General features: G+C 43.6%; 2 protein-coding genes across 2 annotated transcripts; one reads left to right on the forward strand and one right to left on the reverse strand.

The window, feature by feature from the left end:
- Positions 1-4,943: 4,943 nt before the first annotated feature.
- On the reverse strand, positions 4,944-8,853 carry ALG2 (ALG2 alpha-1,3/1,6-mannosyltransferase). The gene is made up of 2 exons (XM_083407890.1): positions 8,516-8,853; positions 4,944-6,082 (listed from the first exon to the last, which is right to left on the reverse strand). The coding sequence occupies exons 1-2, from the start codon at positions 8,837-8,839 to the stop codon at positions 5,180-5,182; spliced, it is 1,227 nt and encodes a 408-aa protein (XP_083264016.1). The 5' UTR covers positions 8,840-8,853; the 3' UTR covers positions 4,944-5,179.
- A 437-nt stretch (positions 8,854-9,290) lies between these two features.
- Positions 9,291-12,331, forward strand: SEC61B (SEC61 translocon subunit beta; the record flags this gene model as incomplete). Its single annotated transcript, XM_083409604.1, has 3 exons — positions 9,291-9,448; positions 10,406-10,507; positions 11,979-12,331. Coding segments are annotated over 3 exons (348 nt in total), but the record flags the coding sequence as incomplete, so codon positions are not given.
- Between the last annotated feature and the right edge of the window lie 3,445 nt (positions 12,332-15,776).

Below are 15,776 nucleotides of genomic sequence, written 5' to 3' on the forward strand. Positions count from 1 at the left end.
TTTTAAACAATTGGTCCTTTGAAAGATTTAATTGGGGAAGATAAACCTGTAGAGAATGTAATGGAGGCACAGCTCTTCGCCACTCAAGATTATCTCTCTGTCACCCAGTGACCCAGCTTCTTCACACTACGTTTTAATTTTTGTACCAATTATACTGTATATGGATAATTCCTATTAGCATATTTATGGTCATTGCTTCATATTTATTGTCTGCACAACTCATTAATCTTCATCTAGTGTGTGGGGCTGACAGCTCAATCTATTTTGTAATCTTTGGGTGGCAGCCATACCCAGAAAGGGCTTTGTTTCCCTGTAAATAAACTGTGTTGGGACCAGAGGACAATGGAGCATCATATAGTGATTGACACAAGCCAGGGCTGCTAATCAAAAGTAGATTTTATTACCAGATGAGTCAAGTGCATTATGGGGCCATTGTTCTAGCACTGTCAGGGCAGGAGCGGATGTGGTCAGTCACCTCCTCAAGATGGGCTGATTGTTCTCCAAGATTACACAGTCGCCGTATTATCCAGCCCAGACAACAAGGCGACTCCCCCCCGAAACAGACACCTTTTGCAGAAACTGCCAGTGCATTAGGTTGATTTGAATTGCTAATATGTAATCTGTCTAGCACAGATGTGCAATGAATATTGGGATGTTTTGCATGTCAGTTGAGGAGGCTGAATGATGAGGTGGTGATTATTCAATGATGGCTACTGGACATTCGCCAGCGGTTGAGTTCTAGCACTTTCCTCTGACACTAATCAGATCATCTTCCAGAGACTCATTCCTTTTGTCGATTCAATGACAATTTATGTAAGAATTTAAGATACCTCCTCTTCTAGTTAACACAGTTGGCAAAAATTTGGGTATTTTGATTCCCCCCCCCCCAAACACACCCACCTCAAATAGAATAAAAACTTCACACACAGACATCTTACTTATTTATTTTAAAACTTCAATTTCCTTTGGAATTAAATTACAAACATATTCTAAGAGATTTGCCAAAGGCACCTCGTATTTAATGAAATGAATATATATATATAAATATTATTAAGAATAGCCAGGGACATTGTTGTCAAAGCATTCAATGAATGCGAGTCTAAAGACAAAATGATAACAGGTGCTATTATGACAGGAAACTATAGGTAGCAGAGCAGTGACCTGAAAAAAATCCCTGCCGTGTCTTTTAAAGCTGATTAAAAATATTTAATTCGTCAATTACTTGTCTTTTAACTGATCAGTATTATATGTAATTGAAATAAACACAATACCTACCAAAATTCCCCAAAGCTTTCTTACTCATAGAAATGCAAGATACATAATAATTTAATAAACCCATTATTAGAAAAACATTTTTATCCCCTAACAGTAACACATCAAAAAAATAGCTTCCAAAAATAAACAAGTTTCCCTTAAACTTTCAATAAAATTATTGTTATTAAAATAAACCCCAACCAAGAAACTAATACTTACATTTTCATGCTTAAAACCTGCATCCCTACAAATGATTTACATGGGGCATTTCAGGCTGAGATGAAGAAGTATTGGTGTCCTAACCAGGGGGACTGCAACAAAATGTTGCTGCATGGGGAGTGTTTCTTGTTCAGGATTTCAGCCACTCTATCCTCCACCCACATTTTTTCTTTTAAAAAAAATCATTTTCACATTTTAAAAATATTTTAAACCAAAAGTTTACAAATCAAATTTACTTTCCCTTCAACTTCCCTCCCCTATGTTCTCCCTGGTTATCTCTTACTGCACTTGTTCATATCAGTCCTGCTAATGTTCTAGATTTGTTTATCTTCAGATAATGAATAAGTCCCCCCCACTCTATTTTTAAAAGTCTTTCTTCTTGGTTTCTTATTCTTTCAGTAAGTTCTGCCATTTCTGCATACGCCATTAATTTAATTGCCCATCTTCCTTTGTCAGAACTGTTTCTTCCTTCCATTTTGGGGCATAAATCATTTGGGCAGCATACATAGGTTTTTTTCTGTTCGCTGGGTTATACCTCCACTGGTTATACCTAAAATAAAAGCTTATGGGTTTTCCCACAAAGGTTATCTTCTTCATTTTTTTCAAATCATTATAAATCATTTCCCAGGTGGTTCTTGCTATCTTACATGACCACCACATATGGAAAAAGTACCTTATTTCTCTCTACATTTCCAACAGGTATCCAATTCCAACGTATACATTTTTGCCCATTTACTAGGAGTCAGATACCATCGATACATCATTTTCAAATAATTTTCTCTATTTGCGTAACATGCTGTAAATTTCGAATCCACATTCCACAACTTTTCCCATTGTTTCCCATTCTAGAAGCATTTTAGAGCTTATCTTTTGATTGATACTTAACAGGTCTTTTTCTAATTCTCCACCCCCATTTTCCCATGCTTTATGCCAGTTCACACTGGGCTGTTTTGAGGTTTCCATCTAAAGTAATTTTTAAATTTTTCATTTCTGCAGACTTTGAGGTTCCCACAAGCCTGTCTGGCCACCTAAGCAACAGCATTCACAGCTTGACCCCTCACCAATGATGGTCTAGGGGTCAATGTACGTAGTTTGCACCCCCGTATTTAAAACTGGTGACTTCAAATTGGAGACCAGCTTCAAGGAAGAGAAACTGGAATTATCAAAGGTATGAGAATGTTTAGTGTAGCCCTGTAGAGCCATGCTATGCAGAGTTGTTCACAAGAAAATCTAGTCACACGCAAAAGCTTGCAGCTTTATGATTTCTTGAATGGGAGAGATGATTATATTTCACAAATATGTGACGCAAAAGTGGGAGAGGATTATTTAAAGAGTGTCACCACCCTAGGTGCACCTATAGACCTATAGCACACTGGAGGTACGTGGGCCTGCCAACAGAACATGAGCTGTATGCTCAACCATACTGGGACTTGCAAATAAATGCAAATATTGCAAAACACCGTAAGCCTGTTGCGACGTCCTTCCAAAAGAAGCTCAGGTCTACACCGCTCAGAGAAGTGAGAACATGCCACTATTCTTCTACCACTGCTTACTGTTCTCTGGTATCTTGACATTTTAAAGGGACCCCTGACCGTTAGGTCCAGTCATGACCGACTCTGGGGTTGCGGCGCTCATCTCGCTTTACTGGCCAAGGGAGCCGGTGTACAGCTTCCGGGTCATGTGGCCAGCAGGACTAAGCTGCTTCTGGTGAACTAGAGCAGCACACGGAAACACTTTACTTTCCCGCCGGAGCGGTACCTATTTATCTACTTGCATGCTTTCAAACTGCTAGGTTGGCAGGAGCGGGGACCGAGCAACGGGAGCTCACCCAGCGGTCCTCATCTGAGGCCCTTCTTCAGGTACTCCTCAGAAGGTTTCCATTTGTAGCATGCTCTCCCTAGAGAGGCCTGCCTGGCACCGTCACTATATATCTTTGGGCTTCATATGAAAACATTCCTCTCCCAGGCCTTTGGCTAATTAAACAATCTTTGGCCTTTTAAACTGTGTGTGTTTGGAGGGGGAGATTGTTGTTTTGGTCGTTATCAGACTATGCATTTTTCTGTTTGTATACTGTAAACCACCCTGTGATCCTTAGATGGTATATAAATTTAAATAATAAATAACAGTAACAACAATAAATGCTAGATGGCAGTGGCTCCCAACCGGAGAGGGGTCAGTGGCACCAATCACATAACAGAAACTACCAGAGATATAGAAAATGTCAAAACTAGGAGGTCCATGGCTTGACTTTTGAAAAACAGGAGGTCTGCAGTACCTAGTTGGGAGCCACTGCTGTAAATGGAAAGCTCCTTTTCACCTTCAGCAGGGATTCTCAAATTGTCACCCATGAGCATTATTTAAGTGGCCTCTTTGTGGGCTTGTGAAGGTGGGAGGTTGCGCCAGAAGCAGTTTAGTCCTGCTGGCCACATGACCCAGAAAGCTGTCTGTGGACAAACGCCGGCTCCCTTGGCCTGAACACCCACAGTCACCATTGACTGGACGTAACCATCCGGGGTCCTTTACTTTTACCTCCACCACATTCATTGTATTAACTTTAATTGCCTTTTTATTGCTTCTTTTACTTCTTAAATTGTATCTTATTGTATTAAAAATTGAATTTTATGGAATTTAGATTGTTATACAATATATAAGAAATAAAAGCTGTATTATACAATTAAAAACCATACAGCATTTAGCGGTGCATTAACAATTCCTACGAGCAGGAAACAACTTTTATGTGGCCTGCAATAACCCTCAGCAATTTTTAAGTTGTCACTGAAGAGGGAGGAACTGAATACTCCAGTATTTTCCCTTCTCCTAGGGCAGTTTTCAAATTTCCTAGAGTGACATTTGTCAATGGAATCCTATGCACTGCAGATTTGAGAGGTGCAGCGTCAACTAACATAGGCCACTTACTAGCGCATATCTAACATGCAGTGCATGTGTAGGTCAGTAATGGTAGGTCAGTAATGTGTAGGTCAGTAATGGCAGACAAGCTACATCATGCATTCTCACATTCAGGAAAACCTCAGGTATTTTCTGGGAAAATTTGTATTTTTTAGTAACAGAATGAAAACCACTGATCTGGGGTATCTGTAACTTCCATGATTGTGGAGGTAAACTGGTTTGGGGTCATCTATAGAGTTTTGAGGCAACACAATGGATAAAGCAATGTTTCATGATTAAGCTCCAATTGTTGGAATAGGGGTCACAAAATGAATTCCCTTATCAGATTGCCTATTACTTTTAAAGGTTTTTTGTGTTGTTTTGCGAGGAAATTGTATATATTGTACTGTAAATAGTTTTACAAATAAATGAAATGGAATGAGACTTGGCTTGCTTATCTAAAACACTTGGAACTACTTCAGTAATCATAAGTGTCATGGGCACCTATTGATTCTTCCATGCAACAAACCATGTCACTTTCAAGACTGGCCTCTTGAAATAATGAATGATAGCATAAACAAGACTGGTTTTTTAATCTTCATTTTATTATTTTGCAGCACATAGTGCAAGACAAAGTATAAAAAATATCAAGAGACAAGTTCACTATCAGAGTAGTTTATTATATGCCAGATTCAGTCTTAAGTGGTGGTCCAACACAGAGTCAGAAGAATCACATTAATAATCTTTTGGGATGTTAGTCCATCGGTGTAATGGAAAACCCAGCATTAAAAAAACAAATGTCACATTTTGGAGCTTGATTTTATTGTGCTAAGCTATGAACGTATTGATACAGCTTTTCAGTGAATGCTTCCAGTGAAAACTTTTCTAGAACTCTAGTTCTCCCAGCAGCTCCCATTGTCTTCTTTAAAGCAGGGTCTTTCACGAATTTCTCCATGGCTTCTGAAAACTGGGTTGGAAGAGGATCACACAAGAAACCTGTCTTATTGTTTACAACTGATTCCAAAGGTCCCCCTGAATTTACTGCGATGACTGGGCATCTCATGTACATAGCTTCTAAAGGAACTATGCCAAAGTGTTCGTTGCTTGGTGTATACAGCACACATGTGCAGTTACTAAGAAGAGCTATCTTCTGTGCATCAGAGAAAGATCTTAAGAATGTGATCTGCTCATCGATGCGAAGCTTGGCAGCAACTGCTTTCAGTTCTTCATAATAGTCCACGTTTTCTTGAACTGCTTCATCATAACCACCAGCCATAACCAAGTGAACATCCTTCCACTCCTGAGCATCAAGTTTACCCCGAAGGTCATGCAAAGCCTCTAATGCCAATACTAGATTCTTCTTCCTTTCATACCTATTGATGGAAAGAAACAAGAATCTCTTTCTGTTGGGAACTATGTTAGCTACATCTTCAGGAATAACCGTATCAAACACGTTGACATTCAAAGAAGGGTACAAGACATCTGGATTTATGTGAGATAAGGATTTGAAGGTTTCTTTGAAAACACCGGCTGTGAAAAAGCTGTTGACAAGAATACAGTCTGCCATGCCAGTAGTATACTCTTCCAACCAGTCCAGTGGAGCTCTGTAGATACGTTTAAGAAACGATTCCCTCTTGGTCAGAAGCTGATCAGGGAAGTGACAGTAAAACAAAATCTTCTTACGGATGCGGGCAAGGCGGAGAAATGGAATGCATGCAGATACCTAGAAAAACAAAGAAATACGCCTAAGAAAGGAAACTGCTATACTGAATAACAGTGCCTCTTATGCTTGCCCAATTGTTACGTTTAGCTGTGTTTTATCTTGAACAACCCAAAGGAATGTTCTCTACACTAGATGTTTAATCAGCAGTGCCAGCATAATCCAGAATGTCTAGTGTCAAATGGTGTTACCAACCTGTGGCATAATGCATTTGTTCCTAGTATTCCTTTTCATCTCTTCTCAGAGGTAAGAAAATATGACTTTGCTGCAAATTGCAGCTGAAGGAAGCAGCTGGAATGCAAGAAGCCTGGCTTAGTGTGTGTGTAATGCTTTAGGTGCTTTCCTTCCCTTGTTTGGAAAAGGAGTGGATGAGATGATAGTGGCCAGGGACCCTTCAGGGTGTTCCTTCCGTCTGGGCTGGTGGGACAGCAAGATGCCCCATCTTTCTAGAACTTTTGTCTCTGGCTCCTTGACAGCCATTTGCATGGTAGCAACCACAGATAGAGTAACACTTACCACCCCTGATTAGAAGCAGATTTTCCCCTCTTCACTTTCTTTGTTGCAAGCAGCATGCATGTGTTTTTTTAGCACACTTTCCTGTGAGAAGGCCCCATTACCATCAATGGGCACTTATTAAATTTGTGTACCACCCTTCATCCGAAGATCCCAGGCTGGTTCACGATAGCAAATGACAAAATGACAATGCAAAATACATAATAAAACAAAAACCAAGGCTTATGCAGTGGCCCACTCATGAGGCAGGAGTGCAGAGATTTCCTAATTCGCCTCAGAAAAATGATAGCTCAGTTGGTAGACCACGAGACTCTCAATCTCAAGGTTGTGGGTTCAAGCCCCAAGTCGGGCAAAAGATTCCTGCCACTACTAGGCAGAGGTGGCCAACTCCCAAGAGACTGCGATGTACTCAGAGTTAAAGCTCAGGTAGGTAGCTGTGTTGTTCTGATGCAGTCGAAATATATATAAAAAATTGTCCAGTAGCACCTTAGAGACCAACTAAGTTTGTTCTCGGTATAAGCTTTTGTGTGCATGCACACTTCTTCAGATACACTGAAAAAGAAGAGTTAAAGACTGGCAGTATCTACCCCCTTTTTGGGGGTTCTGGGCAAAAATGTTTAGCTTTTTTTAAGAGTCAAACTTGTTGAGCTTCTTTGGGGGGAGCCAGTGATCTACCACAGATGTCCGTGATCTACTGGGAGATCATGATCTACCTTGTTGGTCACACCTGTACTGGAGAACTCTTGTGGTCCCTTCCAAATCTACAATCAAGGCCAGATTTAGGTTTGATGAGGCCCTAAGCTACTGAAGGTAATGGGACCCTTTATATGTGATATTTGAGGGAGCAGGCTAGCAGGTGGGGCCCATTACTTACTGAATTTTTTGCTCTATAAGACTCACTTTTTCCTTCCTAAAAAGTAAGGGGGAATGTGTGTGCGTCTTATGGAGCGAATGCAGGCTGCGCAGCTATCCCAGAAGCCAGAACAGCAAGAAGGATCGCTGCTTTCACTGGGCAGCGATCCCTCTTGCTGTTCTGGCTTTTGAGATTCAGAATATTTTTTTTCTTGTTTTCCTCCTCCAAAAACTAGGTGTGTCTTGTGGTCTGGTGCGTCTTATAGAGCGAAAAATACGGTACATAATAATTTAATAAACCCATTATTAGAAAAACATTTTTATCCCTCTTGCTGTTCTGGCTTCTGAGATTCAGAATATTTTTTTTCTTGTTTTCCTCTTCCAAAAACTAGGTGCGTCTTGTGGTCTGGTGCATCTTATAGAGCGAAAAATACAGTACCTCATAGGAGCACAGCACAAAACACTGTTGCTGTATGTAGGTTTTATTTTTATTGTTTTATGATTGTTTTTAATCTTATACAGTGGTGCCTCGCAAGACGAAATTAATTCGTTCCGCGAGTCTCTTTGTCTAGCAGTTTTTTCGTCTTGCGAAGCAACCCTATTAGCGGATTAGCGCTATTAGCGGTTTAGCGGCTATTAAAGGCTTAGCGGATTAGCTGCTAAAAGGCTATTAGCGGTTTAGCGGCTTAGAAAAAGGGGGTGGGGAGCGAAAAAAAATTGCAAGACATTTTCGTCTTGCGAAGCAAGCCCATAGGGAAATTCGTCCTGCGAAGCGCATCGAAAAACGGAAAACCCTTTCGTCTAGCGGGTTTTCCGTCTTGCGAGGCATTCGTCTTGCGGGGCACCACTGTATTTTGGAAATGTACATCCAGTTCCCCCCCTTAAATGTTTTTTGGGGGCCCCAAGACAGTGGGGCCCTAAACTACAGCTTGTTTGGCTTATGCGTAAATCCGGCCCTGTCTCCAATCCTGTGATCCTATGGAATGTCTTGGGCCGGCTCTTCTGAGTGTATATCGTATCCAGGAATGGTCGGGCCGGGCCCCCCAAGGGGCATCTAGTCCGACCCCTCACCTGGTCGCAGACGAAGACGTCGACCTCCTCCCCGCTGAGGAGCAGGAGGCTGAGCGCCAGGCAGGCCATGCGGAGGGCGGCGCAGAGCGCGTGGCCCCTTCCCAGGACGCTGCGGGGCAGCCAGCCGCCCGCCGTGCGCACGTCCAGCCCGCGCGTCTCCGCGAAGCAGCGCGCCGGGTCGTAGCGCGGCGTCCACACCTGCACGCGGCAGCCCCGCGACGCCAGCGCCACGGCCGCGTCCACCACCAGCCGCTCGGCGCCGCCCAGGCCCAGGTCCGGGTGCAGGAAGGCCACCGACGGGCCCCGCGCCTCAGCGCCCGCCATGCCCGCCCCTCTGCGCACGCGCCGCCCGCGCCGGGAAGGCCACGTCGGCCTCCGGCGGAGGGGTGGCCGCGGCGGCGCCTGTCCCCCGCGGGGGTGCTGACTCTCGGCCGTCATCGCAGCGCGGGAGGAAAGGCGGCGGCGCGGGGCAGGAAGGCGAAGAAGCCCGAGCCTGCTCGGCGGGGAGGTAGCGCTGTCCCCGCTGGTGGGGAAAAGGGAGAGGTCCGAGCCAGGCGCTGTGCTGGGCAGCCGTATGCTAGGGGTCCTTCTTCCTCAGGCGCTGGCGGCGAGGCCCCCTCTCTCGTCGCCTGAGGAGAAGGAGGAGGAGGGAGAAGCCGCCGCCACGACGACGGAGGAGGCGACACTTGCCGGCTGAGGGAGAAGCACACAGAGCCGCCCGCCTTCGCCATGGTGAGAGCGGCGGAGAAGCCGAGGGGGGGATGCGGGGTGGGGGAGGGGGGTTCCGCTGCCTCCGGGGCTCCTGACCGTCTTCTCCTCTTCTCTCTCCCCGCAGCCCGGCCCCAATCCCAGCGCCACCAACGTGGGCGCCTCCGGCCGCTCGCCCAGCAAAGCCGTCGCCTCGCGGGCCCCAGGATCCACCGTCAGGCAGAGGTAGGCCGGGAGGGCCGCCCGGAGCAGGAACGATGACGTGTCGTCATTATTATTATTATTATTATTATTATTATTATTATTATTGCTATTAAGGTTGTTGTGGGACTAATAACGGTGCTGTTTACTGAATTTGTTAGCCGCTTTCTCGGGGGGGGGGGCGGCAGCCAAACCCCACTTAAGGGCGTCGGGGTGAGCCCCCCCCCCCCCCAGGCGCAACGGAAGCGCCCTGGAAGTTTGAGGCTTACCCCAAAATCCGCTGCTTATTATTGTCATTAATATCATTAAGGGGTGATATGATAGCCATGTTCAAATATATAAAAGGATGTCGTCACATAGAGGAGGGAGAAAGGTTGTTTTCTGCTGCTCCAGAGAAGCGGACACGGAGCAATGGATCCAAACTACAAGAAAGAAGATTCCACCTCAACATTAGGAAGAACTTCCTGACAGTAAGAGCTGTTCGATAGTGGAATTTGCTGCCAAGGAGTGTGGTGGAGTCTCCTTCTTTGGAGGTCTTTAAGCAGAGGCTTGACAACCATATGTCAGGAGTGCTCTGATGGTGTTTCCTGCTTGGCAGGGGGTTGGACTCGATGGCCCTTGTGGTCTCTTCCAACTCTATGATTCTGTGATTCTATTCTATGATTCTATGAATTCCTTCCCTGGGGGCTGGGGGGGGCATCGTTTTGTATCTTGGGGGCTCTCTGCCATTGAACTCTTTCCCCACACACCCACAACACTACTTGTGGGATTAACACAGAGCAGAGACTTAGAAACAGTTCCCGTTTCTATCAGGTTTTAAAAAAACTTTTTAAACATGCATATATACAGCTGGAAGTATGATTGTGGTTATCAAGCAAATATTAGACAGCTAATTACAGTCACACGAAAGCCTCTTGTTGAGAGAACCTGTCATATTTGGTTTACTGTTGCTGCATTTCTATTACTGGTTTTCTTTTTTAGGAAAAGTGCTAGCTGTGGAACAAGGAGTGCAGGCCGTACAACCTCTGCAGGCACTGGAGGGATGTGGAGATTTTATACAGAGGATTCCCCTGGCCTCAAAGTGTAAGTGAAAATATTAAAATATAGCAGTTCTTTAAGAAAATCATTCTTGTGAATCTCCCCAATCTATAGCTTATTGTGAAGCAATTGGATGCATACTATCATTCTTTGTAGTTACATGGAGGAAGAACAATTTTAGTAGTTGACAAAATGTTGGTTTTGAATTTTTTTAAATCAAATTATCTTATGTGGTATGCATGCATATAAATGTGTGCGTGCCTTAATTTACTAAGTCAAATAACACTACAGTGGTGCCCCGCAAGACGAATGCCTCGGAAGACGAAAAACTCGCAAGACGAAAGAGTTTTTCGTTTTCTGAGTTGCTTCGCAAGACGGATTTCCCTATGGGCTTGCTTCACAAGACAAAACGTCTTGCGCCTTTTTTTTTTAACCGCCAATGCATTCCTATGGGAAACCGTCAATACACATTGGTGCTTCGCAAGACGAAAAAACTCGTAGAACGAAAAAACTCGCAGAACGCATTAATTTCGTCTTGCGAGGCACCACTGTATGCTCTTGAGTATTTGATGTATACTATACTTAGCAGGCCTGATTAGATATTATGCTGTTTAACTACCCATTGGAGTAACGTGAAGCTTTTATGGTTCCCAAACCTTGTAGGTGGAATAATTACTTGAGGTTCAAGAATTCTCTTCCATTTGCAAATTTGCAGTTGCTTTTGGGCATGGCAATGGTTAATTAAGACTTAAAAGACATTTTTCTTCTTCTTCTGTTAGTTACTTGATCTTCTGTTAATGCAAATCTTTTAGTCAATAAATGCTACTTTTTAAATCCTGTATTAAAATTCCATTTGATAAGTTTTTAAGTGGGTTGGATATGGGTATCTCACAGTATCTTTAAATACTGTTTATCGTCCACTAATGGTGTTAAGATGCACACGAAATAGCACCAGTGTTTTCCTTGATTTCTGCTCCTCCAGAAGCTAAGTAGTAAAGGGCCAAAACAATTCTATGTGAAAAAACAGTCTTCTGTCCTTCCCTTTTGTAACCTACCAATCTCCTCATATTTGAATGGATCTTGAGACCTAATATGGTATATTTCTGCACAGGTTTTATTTAGTTGTTCTTGCACTAAGCTGGGATTTTACTTTGTGGAATTTGCAAACAAAGAACCAAACAAAGGTGATACAAATGATGCAGTGTTCATCGTAGGGACCCTCCATTCAGTTAATCTTGTGTTGATAGATATATCCTTGATGACTTGGTCTAATCTTTTCTTGAAGTAATCTCAGCACAGCCACTACTGCATTTTGCGGTATTGAACTCTAAAAACATTATGATTTTTAAAAACATTGTTTGCTTGTTTAAAACTGCTTTTGTTAGCTTCCTTTGTACTGGATAGAAAGGTAGGGTAACCATTTTGTTAAATAGCATGTGATTATATAGTTTTAGCTAAAAGCTAATCTATACCTATTGCAGTGGATAATAAATACATCCCCTCCCTTTATTTTCAGCGGTCCTGTTCCAGTTCTCGTTATGAGTCTCCTCTTTATTGCATCTGTATTCATGTTGCACATCTGGGGCAAATACACTCGGTCATAGACTTCACTATATCCCACCTGCCAACTTAAAAACGACGATTTGGACCAAAAGTATGGTAGCTTTCAGAGTTTACTTGGAGTAAAGTCATTTGAGCTGTTTCTCTAGATAAAACTCTTGATTTTTTCCTTAATTGGTTTTGCTGTTGAATGGACTCTTAAACTTTCTCTTAAGAAGGTTTTTTGATTCCTTTCTGTCAGAGTTTATTGCTATTTCCTATGTATACTTTAAAGTGCAAATTATTTCATTAAAATTTGTCTACATAAAATTAACTGCTTTTTTGGTCTTTCCCTCTAAATGTAATTTTGGTGGCAATTAAAAAACACACAAAAAGCCAGAAACATGTTTCCAAAGTTTCATATAATATATACATTTGAATGAATAAAGAAAAAAAGTGTGCTACAAGAAACTACCGTATTTTTCGCACCATAGGACGCATTTTTCCCCCTTCAAAAATGAAGGGGGAATGTGTGTGCGTCCTATGGAGCGAAGACAGCATAGCCCCACAACCCTCTGCCGGCTGGAGAGGTGACGCGCGGCTATTGCAGCAGCCTCTTTAGCCGCGCGCCACCTCTCCAGCCGGGAGAGCGTGCGTGGGGCTAAAAAAGCCCCCCGCGACCCTCTCCCAGCTGGAGAGGTGGCACGCAGCAATTGCAGCAGCCTCTTTAGCCGCGCGCCATCTCTCCAGCTGGGAGAGCGCGCACGGGGCTAAAGAAGCCCCGCACGACCCTCTCGGCTGGAGAGGTGACATGCGGCTATGGCAGGAGCCTCTAGCCGCGTGCCTTTGCGCTGCTCCCCAACCTGCTCTTTGGGGCTGGTTGTGGGCTTCCCCCCACCAGCCCCAAAGAGCAGGTCGAAAGGAACCTGAAGCCTGGGGAGTGAGAGGGGTCGGTGCGCACCGAACCCTCTCGATCTCCAGGCTTCCAAGGTAGCCGCCTGAAGGCGTCTGAACGCACCTGAAACGGCACCTTGTTTTAGAGGGGGAAAACAAGAGGGGGGAAATTCTCCCCCTCTCTGCGCAACGCCTTCTGCTGCTTCGCTGAAGGGGCGCTGGGCAGGGAGGGAGAGAAATTTTTTTTCTTGTTCTCCCCCCTCTAAAACAAGGTGCGTCCTATTGTCCGGTGCGTCCAATGGTGCGAAAAATACGGTACATTGCAGCAGAAGACTTGGCAAAGGCCATCAAGAAAGATAAACTCATGAAACACCTGGGATGGTCTTATAGGCACATTTGACAAGAAATTGGTTGATGTTTCCACATCTGCTATGCCTTTTTAATCACCTTAAACTGTGGTCCAATTCCCCAGTCGTGGGAAGAGTACTGTGTTCGAGTTCTTCTAAAGCCTGGAAAGAATCCTGGATCCCTGGATTCCTTATAGACTGCTGTTGCTCATTGGCTCATTGGCCAAAATAATCTCTAGCATCCTGGCTGATAGGTTAGCTCCTGTATGAGGAGCGCTGGTGAATTAAGACCAGAATCACCATATAACATATCTCATAAGGTAGCTCTTTAGTAATTCACTATGTTAAACAATCACGTCAAACACCTTTAGAAGAAGTAACATCATAACACCTTTAAAAGAAAGTTACAAGAAGGAGATTCTGATAAAACAGCAGAAAGAACTTTATGACAGACACTAAGAGCTGTTCAGCAGTGGGATAGTCTCCCTCGGAAGGTGGTTTTTAAACAGGTTGGATGGCCATCTGCCAGGGATTCTTTAACTCTGATTCCTGCATTGCAAGGAGTTGCAGTAGCTGACACTTTTAATGGACTGGAAATTCTGCACATGCATCTTGAACCTGTGCACTATTTCTTGCTTTGTATGTAGAAAACATGAAACAAGGGAGTGCAAGTCACATCTGCATCTCCTGTCAGCGCTTGTTTGTAACTTCCAAAGCCGACCCAAGTAACACTGAGATATACCCAAATTGTAGTGTGAGCTGCCAATAATAGTAATAGTGCCACTGTATTCTGCTCTGGTCAGACCTCACCTGGAGTACTGTGTCCAGTTCTGGGCACCACAGTTCAAGAAGGACACTGACAAACTGGAACGTGTCCAGAGGAGGGCAACCAAAATGGTCAAAGGCCTGGAAACGATGCCTTATGAGGAACAGCTAAGGGAGCTGGGCATGTTTAGCCTGGAGAAGAGGAGGTTAAGGGGTGATATGATAGCCATGTTCAAATATATAAAAGGATGTCACATAGAGGAGGGAGAAAGGTTGTTTTCTGCTGCTCCAGAGAAGCGGACACGGAGCAATGGATCCAAACTACAAGAAAGAAGATTCCACCTAAACATTAGGAAGAACTTCCTGACAGTAAGAGCTGTTCGATAGTGGAATTTGCTGCCAAGGAGTGTGGTGGAGTCTGCTTCTTTTGAGGTCTTTAAGCAGAGGCTTGACAACCATATGTCAGGAGTGCTCTGATGGTGTTTCCTGCTTGGCAGGGGGTTGGACTCGATGGCCCTTGTGGTCTAGTCCAACTCTATGATTCTAATATTCAGAAAACTGAGCTGGGTAAATGACTGATCCAATAGCATATAAAAATATGCTTTGGCTGTAATCTCAGTAATACTGACGTGTAAGGCCAGTCAGTGTTTATATAGCTATTTAAAATATACCACCCCTTCATAACAAATTTCAGGGCTGTGTACAGCTCAAGAGGTACAAACACACCACAAATTATCCTCATATTGGAGATGAGGAGAAGAGGGTTGAGGAGGCTGAAATGGAGTTATCTACGGTAGGTACGAGAAGTTCAGCTTCAGTGCTTAATACCAGGTGATAATCCTAAAATGAAAGTGTTTGGTATGCCCAGGCTGGGAAGCTGTGAAGTGCTCCTGAATGGTTTGTGGATTTCTAGACATTGGATGCTCTTGGCTGTGGCGGGGATGGGACGGGACTGAAAGTTGTTATTTATTTAAATCGAGTCATGATTGTAAGGGGAAATGTCAAAATAAGATTGTGTGTCCTAAAAGTCAGAAATAGTAAAACATTTGGAATCTCCAGATTTATTATTTTAAATATGTGACTTGTACACAGTTGCGTGCAGTTTCTTAATGTTTTGGCTTGGCAGTAGTTTGTGATCAGCCCAGTTGGCTGGAAGACAGCTGGGGAGAAGAGATTTGTCACAATTCCCAACATGTTAATTGCTGTACTTTCCAATTACCTTAACAAAAATATGCAAATTTGGAGTGGCACATCAGTTAATAATAAGCTTCCTTTTGTGCTATACCAAGTTCTCGCCTTCTGATCTTGGAAGCAGAAATTATATCAACTGGAAAAAGAGATTTCCTCACAGTTGGTTAAAAAAAAATAATCAAATAACCCAACATGTTCCATGGGGAATTCCATGGTTTTTTGTTATTTAAAAAAAAAAGCAAAATTAGCCTGACATAGTTGAGAGTGTTTTTTCACTAACAGCAAGTTGTTTTTTTACCTGTGGAAACAGGGTAGGGGGCAAGTGAAAAGGGGCTGGTGGAACTACTCTTCCTCTGCTCAGAATTGCAACCAGTTCAGGTCAAGCCTTGGCTCTTTTGCTAAGAGCAGGAAATAAAAACAGAACTCTGTGAACTCACCAAGATCCTCAGACTGCAGCTCTTTGAGTTCCTCCCACTTCTCCTGACCTGGCCATCGATTCCAGGACACCTCCACTGGACTCCGGAAAACAGCCTGAATTGCTTACATTTCATCTAATGCCTGCTAAAATATAAATTAGG

The sequence above is a fragment of the Podarcis tiliguerta genome, assembly GCF_965153285.1.
Source record: "Podarcis tiliguerta genome assembly, chromosome: 13".
Lineage (NCBI taxonomy): Eukaryota > Metazoa > Chordata > Lepidosauria > Squamata > Lacertidae > Podarcis > Podarcis tiliguerta.